The sequence below is a fragment of the Pelophylax lessonae genome, assembly GCF_965119305.1.
Source record: "Pelophylax lessonae genome assembly, chromosome: 3".
NCBI lineage: Eukaryota > Metazoa > Chordata > Amphibia > Anura > Ranidae > Pelophylax > Pelophylax lessonae.
In genome coordinates, this window is record NC_138770.1 from 622,779,424 (window position 1) to 622,791,835 (window position 12,412).

Consider the following 12,412-nt stretch of genomic DNA (forward strand, 5'->3'; position numbering starts at 1 on the left):
TTCTGATGAGCTCTCTGAATCTGAGTTCCCAGCTCCACCCACCAGGAACAACCATAATGTGAGAGGTACAAGAATTCATTATCTGGTGATTCAGTGAACCCTGGTTATTGCCATCAATCAAGAAAATCTTCAAGTAATTTTTTTATATACGTGTAAATACTATTTAAATGATTGTAAAGGCAAAACTTTTTATTTAGCTTTGGCTCTAGAGTGGTGAGGGGTTGGACCCTTTGTCAATTGTTTGTATCGCTGTCTTTGCCCCTATTGGGGAGATCCACCCATTTGTCCTTTTGACTATTTTCAGGTGAAATCTGTAATTTTTAGGAGTTGTCACTAGAACAGATGAGGGTGAATTTAGCAATGGGGACACCCACTCTTCTGAGGGCAGGGGAATACCCCTCTGCCTTTCACTACCTGTTGCACCTCTGGGACACGAGTGAAGGAAGATCTTCCTAATGGGGCACAGACAGCAAAAAATGTCATGCACTAGCCTCAAAAAAAAAAAAAGAAAAGCCACTGACAAAATCTGGTCACGTCCATATGGTCAGTGATATAATCAGGGAGACCCTACCCCTTAGGGAGGGAAATGTATGTAAGGTGTCATATGGCGGGAGTGAGGATCAGACGTGTTAGCGTTTTCTTTTTTGCTAGGCGTCCTTCCTTGTGATTGGTGTGAATTTGCTTAGCTGGATGCCATGAACAACGGTGGATTTGCTTAAGGTCAGAGATGTCACAGAGTGGGAGTTCCTACCCAATAATCCCCTGCAATGGTAAAAGAGGAATTTGCATTGTTTTTACCCAGGGAAAGGAAACCCATATTCTCCTGTCCTCTACAGAGTGAGCCCCAATGCAAACTCTGCTCTTAGAGTACTGGTTAGTGGCCCATTGTACCACTTTTCTTCAATTCACTAATATATCTGGAAAATAAAATACTATGAGTTCTTGGTGGAATGGATATTTCATTATTTGCTCATTTTCACTCACACAACAGCAGCAGATTTGTTTTAAGGCTTTATAATCCCACCATACATAAATACAGACGCTGTTCAGTGAGGATATTTTCACATATATATATATATATATATATATATATATATATATATATATATGTGTGTGTGTAGACATTTCAATTCCATTCAAGAAAAGGACAAAAATCCCCACAAAAATAGAAATATGAAGCTGTAAGCATCATAAATCTGATAACCTTAACTTTCAACTTCCGTCCCTATATGTTAGAGGTAACCCAGGAATAGCAAGGAACCTGCTTGTACAGCTGAAATCTGAAAAGTCTAACGTAAGACACTTCCTATGCATTATCCTAACTGCTTTCTAAGCACTATTATTTAACTGTGTGTTGTTGGGCTACTGTCATAATCAGTTGCCATTATACTGAAGATCAGATAAAGGTGACCCAACTATAAAGTAAGGTCTAATTTCCTAAGTTAGCCAAGAATTAGGGTAGAACTATAAAAGCACCTATAAACATATGTGTCAGATGTTAAATGTAGGTGCCATGGCACTCCAGTTCCAGGTCATGGAGGAGCCTTCAGTTACAGAGTGGAGACTTCAGCCAGTCATAGACGGTTTGAATCTTGGCCGATTCAGCAGGAGGAACCGGTCAAGATTTGAAACATGTATGGGCAGGCTCAATGACCCAAGTTGATAGAATATTCAACTTGGGTGCAACAAGACTGTCAGATTTTACATGCAATTATTGCTAGGGGCTGTTGGGGAAATCAAGCGATTTTCTTTCCTGCAACCCATGGTTACAGGAAAGAAAATTGCTCTGTCTATGGCCAGCCTTAGCTGGCATCAAAGCCAACAATGTAGAGCTAATAGAAGCAAAACATCACAGGACGTGCTTGTTCCTGGTGATAGCAGTGCAGGGACTAGGTCCTTTAGCACCCTTTCTGATAAGGTCTAATGCTGGGTACACATGGATCAAAAATTGCCCGGGTTCTGCTGAGCCAGCGGTCAATGTGTACAGCTGTCTGACAGGTTTGTCGAAAGGGACATGCTGGAAAACCAGCACCCAATCAGCACTTGCCCCACTGGGTGAAAAAAAAAAAAAAAACTAGAAGTGTGTACCAGGCTTGAGAGTGCCCCCCTCCCTCTCCCTATGAACAACTTTAGCAACATAGACTGCCGGTCCTAACCTTATTGCGCCTCCTGCCGCTGAAGCACCCAAGACAGATGCCTCTTCTACCTACTACTAGGGTGATAGGTAGTGATCGATTGATATTGTTTTTTATTGCCGATACCGATAGTTTGGTCATCGCATATCGGTATCGGCTGATATTGGCCGATATTTTCATACATTAAAAATTTTTATTTATTTATTTATTTTTTACAGGTACTCTTGTGGAGGGATCTGGGGGTCTAAAAGACCCCAAACCCCTCCTCTGCACTTAAAAGCATTCAAAACGCCAAGTTTGGCTGTTTTGAATGCTGTAATTTTTTTGAATTTGGCACCAAATTTTTACATGGAGACCCGATCAGAGCCGAATGCGGCTTTGATCGGGTCTTTGGCGGCCATGCAGGCTGGTTGCCCGGGTCTCCCGTTGGGACGGGAAACCCAGGCAAACCGCGGAAGGTGGCGGGAGGGGGGGGGACGTCCCCTTCCACTCCTTGTAATGACAGCCGAGCGGCTTCTCAGCCGCATCAGTTGTCATTACAAGACAGCCGACCGTCGGCTATGGACGCCGGTACCGGGGTGATGCCTCTGGCTGCAGGCATCACTCCGGTACAAGCATTTTCCGAAATATCGGAAATATCGGTCACCTTGGTGACCGAATCCGATATATGGGGGAAAGTGCAGGTCGGCCCTCGAAATATCAGGTTTGCCGATAATCGATCGATCTCTAGTGATAGGTAAGGAACATTTTAGGGATTTTTATAACCTTACCTGCTTCCCTATTTCCTGCCCTAGTTAATTAAAACTTGCTTTGGGGTCCCATTATTCTTCTATGTGCATTAACAAAAACATTCTAAGAATATCCAAAGCCCACCTTTTTTTTTTTCTTTTAAAAAATTGGTGAGGGGTTAGTACCTCCACCAGGGTTTTATTGCTATGGTGCATTTTCTTTGGGCTGTTAAAGCACCTCAATGGCAGGAAAATCCCATCTGCAGTATTTTCCGCAACTAAGCACACTAGGGTAAAGGGAATAAAGGCTCATGCACATCATGGACATTCTACTTAGAAGCCTTACCTCCTGGCAGCAGGGTTTTTTGCAGAAAAAAAAACCTGACAACTGTAAAAGTGTGTAACACATTTAGGCGCATTAAAGTTGTCAAAAAATGGGGAGGTAAATAATTTCATTGGCCAGAACAATAATTTATTTTGGCTATTGAAATGACTAAACACTCAAGCACTAAATGCGCCTAGCATTAATGCACATTTACAAGTGTTTTTTTCTGCCTTTAAATGTTTCTTACTGCTTTAAAAGCCTCTGCCACTAAACTCTAAAAGAGAAAAGTGCCACACTACAAACATTTGCAAAAGAATGCATGCGTTAATCTGACATATAAAGTGTTACATATAAACATAGTGTTTAGTATGTGACTATGCAAAACCAAATAAAGTGCTAAGTGACAAATGTGCAAACAAGCAACCTCTATATAACACAATAAGGGAGCAAAAATTGTATCAAAAAGGGTAAAAGTCCTTAATAACGTGAATAATGTGTATTCAAATAAGGAATAGAGCCCATATCCAAAAAGAGCATCCCGTGTTCAGAATGGAAGATTGCCAAAAAGTGCGACCATCACCACAGGGCAGAATCAGGAGTGCTTTGGACAATATTGTTGTATTGTAGTGCCAGCAGCTGTTCTCTACGACAGTAGCGCAGTAATTTTTTACATAAGTCCACTATACTCTAAAAGCCTGTGTGTGCATGGACACATAGGCCAACATACAGGTGCGTTTAGAGGTAGAAAAAAAAAACGATTGACGCCCCCAGAAGCAGCTCACAAATTGTCCTGCTGCATGAGGCCTAACAGTGGTGGAGAAAGGGATTAGTTCCTCCAGAAGAGTGATCAGTTATGGGTAAGGGGTCAGTAACCTAAGGAGAGGAACCAGCTTTAACTAAATTACATGTTTTAGGAAACATACCTTTTTTGTGAGCAGTTCAAAGAGAAGGGCACCTAGACTCCACCAGTCACATGCTTCAGTCTCCTCAACTATGCTTCCAACCTCTGGGGACAAAGACAGCATCATTAGTATCAGAAACAAACTTTGAGTCATTATGAGATCACCTTGCATTAGTTTAGAATATTTAGCACATAGTAATCAGATGGCTGCTGTTTGCTATGGGTTACTGCACATTGGTCTCTGTAATATTAATATAAAGGGCAACTCCAGACAAACAGCTTGAAACACAGAGGAAACATAGCTAGAAAATGTTCTGCCCTCACCTACCCCTGTGATTTACCCATCTTTGCTGTGCTATAGTGTCACATCATAACAAGGGTGACAAAATCATTCAGAGCCTGAGAATCTCCCACTGCAAGGTCTATTTTTTCAACTAGTAGCAAACTTCATCACAATAGTCACTCCAACCCTGAAAATTTCTACAAGTATTGTCTCTAAGTTCACCAATCTACCTTAATTTCCTGTTTATTAACTTACTGAAAGTACAGGGGCTGCCATAAATCAGCTGAATAGATTTGAGATGCATCAAAACAAAAGTTATGCAAAGTGGTACCTATTACTTTTTTTTTTTTTTTTTTTTACTCTTTATGCCCCCTGATAATGTCCCTTGCATAGATGAAACGCACAGGCTGAGGCTAGCGGCCTATGATGTCCTCACATCCACTGGTGTACCTCAGCATATAGTTCTTGAGCTTTTATTACCCTGAGATGCTTGAGAGTTTATGTGCATGTAAATAAATTGGCTTTTAGCAATATTACTTTATGGTCCTTTGAATTTTCTCCTGAATCCTACTGTGGAGAACTTTCTGGACAGTCAACGGAGGACCCAGTGGGTGTGGAGGTTGTTACCATACCCTACTTTGATTCACATTTAGTGTATACTGTGCTATTCATCTCTTATAATCTGGAGATCACGGTTATCTGGTAAGAGAATTCATGTACCTATCTTCGAGATGGTTTGGGACATAAACACATGGGACGTTGGTGTTTTATTTTTTACAAGATCCTAAACTGGCCCCCGTAGTTGAGCCCTTACATACGTCTTTGGGAGTGGACTTTTATTTTCGCACATGATTCTTTATATTGGCCCCCCAGTGGATTCCTAAACATTCCTTTAAGAGTGAATTTTCATTTCTACAACAGGATTGTTTGATTTATATGGTATATGGCTTAATCTTTTCACTTTATTGGTGATTTTATTAATTGATGTTGATATAATTTATATCATTTGATTTAATTATGAGTTTTATGGTTAGAGGTTTTGCACACTTTTTCATCACTTTTTTTTCTAACGCAGCCACAGCCTGAATAGAAAAGTCTGCCTTCTGGTCAACATGCTTTAGAGAAGGATCCTTGCTCTCTGTTTTGAAGCAGTGATCTCTCTGCAGAGGTCCGACATGCCCCCTACTAGGCCAGATATCTGTAATCCTCAGAAAGTATGAGCTTTGCTGATTGTAAAGCTATAAGTATGACTAAGTAGAGACTTCTGCTTCTACACAGGCTGTGGTTGCTTTAGAAAGATATCAAACTTTAAGTCATTGAACACCTTCTTTCTGCACCTGGAATGTATTTAGTTTGTTTAAACAAAGTTCATTTGGCTTAAATTATCTGCTTGCCTGAGTGCTTGTGTGTGTTACCTTGTTCAACACAGAAAGAGCTGTCAGAGTTGAATGTGTGGTACCATATTTTTCTTATGAAGAGGAGACAAGAAGACAGGAGCAGACTTAAAGCCCCAGCCCATCTCAAGAGCAGGAGAGCATTTGGACAAGGATTTAAAGCCTGTGCAATCTTACCCCCTTGGGATAGGTCAGTGGGACTGTCTGATACAGACTTATTCTCTTCATGTGCTCTGCTTACAAATCTATGGGTATTCCTCATAAAAAAAGAGTTAACAGCCTGTAGTGTTTAATAATTCTTAGTAGCTGGTAGGAATGTCTCTTGCCATTAACTAATGTGTCATTTAGACCAGTGCTTGGGCAATTCATGTCACTTGTGGGTCACCTTAGCACATAACAACATGACATTTGTACTGACAGTAAGAGACACATTCTCCTGGTAGGAATTGCCCCTCGCACATACAGCCTCCTATACACCAGATGTCTCTGTAATAATAATGTAACATCTTCCTTGTCTTTAGATTTCAGTTGCTCTTTTGACTTGGCTTCCATTTTTTAAAGTCACTTTTCATCACGGTTTTAAGCCAGCAAAGGGATGTCATATAAAAGATTATTTGTTGAAAAGCAATCCCGTTCTGCTGCGTTGTTGCTCTGAGTAATTTGAACAATGCAGGTAGTAATACGTATTGTCATATACCGCTGTGCAAGTAGTATTACTGAGAAAGCACTGAACTTTAGGACTTTAAAGTGACCCTGACATTATGTAAGAAGATTCATAAAAAGTCATACCAAAGTCATACCAAAAAAAGAAGGAAAAAATCTTTTACACAGCTTGCATTGTTAAATGCCACATTGATCGGTAACAATAGTCCCCACAAACCCCAGTGGTAAACTCACACCTCCAGTAGTACCCTGCTGTTCTTACTGGTTCCTCCCACTGACCTCTACACATTAGAACATACAGCAGTGATTTGTAGGTCTGTAGGTCAGCAGGGGGAACCACCAAGACTTGCAGGGTGCCCAGGAGATTGACACTCCCAGAAGTGTTGGGGGGCAGACAAGGTATTTACCTTTTTTACAGATATTTCTAGTTAATGGCAGGGTCCTGTTTCCACTAGTTAAGTATCTATTCAACATTTTACGGTGATTGAGCTCACTCCTTTGGTGATTTAAATTTGTCTCAAATTTTGTCCTATACAGTGCCTGGAAAATGTATTCATACCCCTTGAAATTTTCCACATTTTGTCATATTACAACCATAAACGTAAATGTAATTTATTGGGAATTTATGTGATAGACCAACACAAAGTTGCACATAATTGTGAAGTGGAAGGAAAATAATAAATGGTTTTCAAAATGTTTTTACAAATAAATATTTGAAAAGTGTGGCGTGCATTTGTATTCGGCCCGCCCTGAGTCAAAACGAATGTAGATTAGTATTGACTCAATACTATTGCAATTGCAGCTGCAAGTCGTTTTGGGTATGTCTCTACCAGCTTTGCACATCTGTTTAGTGTTTTTCTTGCTCTTCATGATGCTGTTTGTTCACTAAGGTTCTCTAACAAACTAAGGTTCTCTACACAGAACAGCTGTATTTACTGTATACTGAGAATAAATTACACACAGGTGGAATCTATTTACTAATTAGGCGACTTCTGAAGGCAATTGGTTCCACTAAACTTGAGTTATGGCGCTTTTCCACTGCATGGAACTGAACAGTTCGGCTCGCTTTTGCGCTTTTCCACTGCATGGTACGGTGTTGGAACGTTTCGGTACGGTACGGCGGCGCTTTTCCACTACATGGAACCGAACGGTACGGCTCGCTTAAACAGTACCACCTCATTTGTGGTTCCAAGAGGGCCGTACCGGTACCATATCCCACAATCCTTTGCATGAAGCCTTGACTGTTTGTCACTACTAGCCACTGATTGGTCAGAGAATCGTTGTTATCCCACCCACTTTACTTTAGTGGAAAAGCAAACCGTACCAAACCGTACTGAACCGTTCCAACACGGTACCATGCAGTGGAAAACCAAACAGAGCCAAGCAGGGCCAAGTGGAGCCGAGCCGGTACTTGCACTGGAAAAGTGCCATTAGCGGTTTCAGTGTAAAAAGGGCTGAATACAAATGCACGCCACACTTTTCAGATATTTGAAAACATTTTGAAAACCATTTAGCATTTTCCTTCCACTTCACAATTATGTGCCACTTTGTGTTGGTCTATCACATAAAATCCTAATAAAATATATTTACGTTTTTGGTTGTAACATGACAAAATGTGGAAAATTTCAACGGGTATGAATACTTTTTCAAGGCACTGTAAGGTAGTTTATTTTGAGGGACCATTGTGAGGAGTAATAATATTGTTGGGATAGTTGGCCCTGGTTAGAGCTCTTGCAATATTTTTTTATATAGATTTGTATAGAGAAGTAATCAGATTATATAAATCTTAAAAAAAAGGTTTAAGCATCGTACACACAATAAGAATATAGGACAAATGATTGTCCGTTTTTTTTTTTCTTTTCTATTTTTGCATGCTAGTCTCATATCAAAAATGAAGGGGTTACTAAAGTTACAAAAATTTTCGCACGACAGAAAATAACTTCGGAAGTGATGTAATGTTTAGTATTGCATTGTAATGTATTCTGTAGTTTCAGAGCATGCGTTGTCTTGGTCTTCTGATTTTTGTTAGAAGAATACTGTACTGGTTAAATGAAAATTGTACGTTCTGGTATCATACGAGAAAAATTTTAGTGTTTGTTCATTTCGGATAATTTCAGTTGAGCAGTTAAGCTGACCATACATAGCTCGTAATTTTTGCCCCTTTAGGTTCCACCTGGCTCGACAAAAGTAATTTGTCAAAGGAGCTGGGTAAAAATTTTTGTCTGAACATTGCCTGTATCACATAAGATGCACACACTGTTCAGTAAAGTCTAACAGCTGCTGGAGCCAGCTGTCAGAATACAATAGCCAGCAAGGAAAATTCACCAATTAGTGCTGTTTAGTGTGGATGGAGGGATCTATTGGACTTCTTTCGTTGTGCTTACAGGCAGAACAAAAACAAAAAAAATCCACAAGTGTATGGCCAGATTTAGTCAGCTAATCTACCCTGACACTTGTGGCTAATCTATAGAACACAAAGGCACAGCGGGAGGGATCGCTGCACTAACATTGCTTGCTTAGTACAGCGATCTCGCAGGTTTTTTTTTTTTTTTTTTTTTAAATTTAAAGGTATGCAATAAATGTATGGTATTCAATAAATAAACCAATAAACAGTGAGGCAAAGCATCATAGTCTTGGAATCAGTTAACTGTGGTACATAGAAGGCAACATACTAATGTAGGGTGATAATTATTTATATAAACGGTGAGTTCATAAGCAGAACATAGTTGTCCATTTAGGACCTTGCCATGTGATAAACAGTGCTAGAAGAAACATGTCCTGTACAAGCTAAGTGAGAGGGACAAGACCCCCACCGGATTCTATCTATTGACCGGCATGAGGAGGTATTGCTCTTCCAGCCATAGGAAAATTATATCTGCACATTAGACGTTCCTACCAGTTGGTATGTGCATACCCAAAACAGCGTTTTCAAATGTTTTCAGAGAGAGAAGAGGACACCAACAGAGTCGTAGAGAAGAAGAAATAAGAGATAAATGTGAGACAGGTAGAGGGGCTAGGGAGGGAGACCACAATGGGGACACTAAGCAGAAAGCTCTCATATGAATATGCTCAGCTATTTATGAGTAGGATAAATAGTCATCCAAAAAGTGAAACATGTCCCAATGAAGCAATCGCATTTAGTGCTCTTCCTTCTTATCTCCGAGGACTGCTGTGAGATGTTTAATTTGCTAAATATCATTCACTCTGGCAAACCCTGGAGACATAAGGGGAGGTGCTTGTTGTTTCCACATACTGGGAATGCAAGCCCTGGCAGCATTGAGGAGATGCTTCAGTAAAGGTTTACGACATCTCTTGCTTGACTTGGGTGTCAAGTTAAGAAGTACGGCAGCTGGGTTGTCAAATAGAGAGTAGTCTGTGAGTTTGTGCACGATTTGCAGAACCTGTTGCCAAAAAGGTCGAATCATGGGGCAGTCCTAAAAGATATGGATAAGTGTGCCAGTTTGTGTACCACACTGACGACAAAGAGGGTTTTGACAAGGGAAAAGGGACGCTACCGTTGATGGAGTACGGTACCAGTGCGTAGAGGTTTTATATGTGGTTTCTTGTAAAGTATCCGATTCTTCTGGTCCTCCAAGAATGTGGTATATAGATCTCTTTCCCATTTGGGCAGATATGACTGGTCTTGCTGAGAAGTAGCTACGAGTAGAATGACATAGGAAACAGAGAGGGATTTACAAATCAGTCCCTCTCTCAAACAAAGATCTTCAAATTACGCTGGTGGTCTTAAAAACTGGGAGTGGTCAAGGAGGGATCTGAGGAAGTATGATAATTGTAACAATTTCCATTGTCCCTGAGCTGAGGAGTTGAATGAATTATACAGGTCTGAAGGCCGGGCCCAGCAAGATTGGCTAAGAAAGAAGAAGCTCTAAGGATGTTCCCATCCACTTGAAGTTGAAAGGCTCTGTCAGTAAGTACCGGAGCAAAGTCAGGGTGGCTGATGATGGGTGTCAGTGGAGAGGGAAAGCTGGAAGTCATTGCCAATCTCTAATATCTGGATAGTTCAGTCAATGTTGCTTCAGTCAGGGAGTGGGGGGGGGCACCAACCGAGAATATGGGGTTCTTACCCATAGAATGCCTGCTAAAGGGGCTGTTCCTGTTCTAGTGATACCCATCATAGCTTATGAGGGGCATGTCTGTACAATCGATCACTCTGGTCATATGGGCCACTGTACAGTGTAAAGCAGGGTTGGGCAGACTGACGCTACCTCTAAGTTTGGGTTGTTGCAAGAGTGATTGCCTAAGATGTGGGGGTTTTCCTTGCCAGACATATCTATCAAAAGCCGTCCGGAGTTTACGAAAGAACTCACGTGGTGGTTTGACCAGTAATGCTTGTGGAAGGTATAGAAGACGTAGCATCACATTCATTTTTAAAAGATTACATCTTTCAAACCATAAAACTGCTAAAGTCTTCCATGCCTCTAGGTCGGCTGAGAGGGTGGCCAACAATGGTTGGAAATTGTATTGAAAAAAAAAAAAGGTCAAGGATGGACGATATTCTGGTTCCTAAATATTATATAGCCTAGGGAGCCCATCGGGAACGGGAAGTTATCACTGAGGTGGGCAATCGCTTGAGGGGTAAGATTAACATTAAGAGCTTCTGATTTTTGTAAGTTAATTTTAAAGTCTACCAAGTGTTCATATGTCCGAATTTCGGACAGAAGAACTGGTAAGGAGGTAAGAGGTTTAGATAAGTAAAACAGCAGATCATCTGTGTTTGCAGCTACTTTGTGATTATAAGTACTAGTTTTCAGACCAGTGATATTTGGGTTGTTCCGAATATGTTACAGTAAGGGCTCTAGTGATAGAACAAAGAGGAGTGGAGAAAGAGGGGAACCCTGCCTTGTACCATTCCCGATCCCAAAGGAATCGGCAGTAACTCCATTTACTCTGACAGTTGCTGAGGGGGTTGAGTATAGAGCTGAATTTCAAAAAAGGACAGAGCTAGGCATCCCTATGTGTCCTAACATGGCATGCAGAAAAGACCAGTTCACTCTGTCAAAAGCTCTCTCAGCGTCAGTTGACAATAGGATGTGTGGTATGTTAAGGTGTTTGGCTCTAGCGATATTAATGGTTCTAATCGTGTTATCCTGAGTTTCCCTATTACGAATAAAGCCCGTTTGTTCCAGGGGGACAATGCGCTGAAAAACAGAACAGTCTCTCAGCCAGGATTTTTGTGAACAATTTTAGATCACAGTTAAGAAGGGAGATGGGTCTATAGTTGGAGCAAAGAAGGGGATCCTTGCCTGGCTTTGGGATAAGGAAGATGCTTTGCTCTTAGAATGTCTGGTGGCACGTATGGCCTTCTAAAACGGCGTTAAAAGCAGTGATAAAAAGGACTAAAGATGTTCATGAAAGACCTTACAGTAAGGGGTTGTGAAGCCGTCAGGACCAGACGCCTTACCTGCTGGGGAATCGGTCAAGGCACCCGCAAGCTCCTCAACTGAGATTGGTTCTGAGAGCATCTCAATCTCCTCCTCTATAAGGCTCCATTCACACCTGGGCGTTTTCAGCTCCAAAAACGCTCAAAAGAAACGTTTCCAAAATGCCCAACAAGTAAAACCCCATTCATTTAAATGGCTCCTGTTCACATCTGAGCATTTTAATGGCTGAAGCAAAACGCCCAACGCTCAAAAAAGTACATGAGCTTCTTTTTGGGCAGATTACAGGCGTTTTCCATTGGTCTCTAGTCAATCTAAAAACGCCTGCACAAAAAACGCCTGCAAAAACGCCCATAAAAACGCCTGAAAAAAACGCCTGGAAAAAACGCCTGAAACAAAAACGCCCAGGTGTGAATGGAGCCTAAGTGAAGGCAACTGAGCACTGAGATAATCATCAATCGCCCTTGACTTGTCTAGGGTATCTTCCAGCACAGAAGGTGAGCGTAGGTTATAGAGCGATGCGTAAAAGTCCCTGAATGTCTCAGCCATCTCCTGGGACGAGTGGATTTTAGTGCCCGAGGGAG

At 41.2% G+C, this 12,412-nt stretch overlaps 1 protein-coding gene across 1 annotated transcript in view; it reads right to left on the reverse strand.

Moving 5' to 3' along the window:
* RPS6KC1 (ribosomal protein S6 kinase C1) overlaps positions 1-12,412 on the reverse strand; it is a 297,897-nt gene that overhangs the window by 12,729 nt on the left and 272,756 nt on the right. Inside the window, exon 14 of the mRNA XM_082251364.1 lies at positions 4,112-4,194. Coding sequence (XP_082107490.1) covers positions 4,112-4,194 — 83 coding nt within the window. The remainder of the gene's footprint in view (positions 1-4,111; positions 4,195-12,412) is intronic.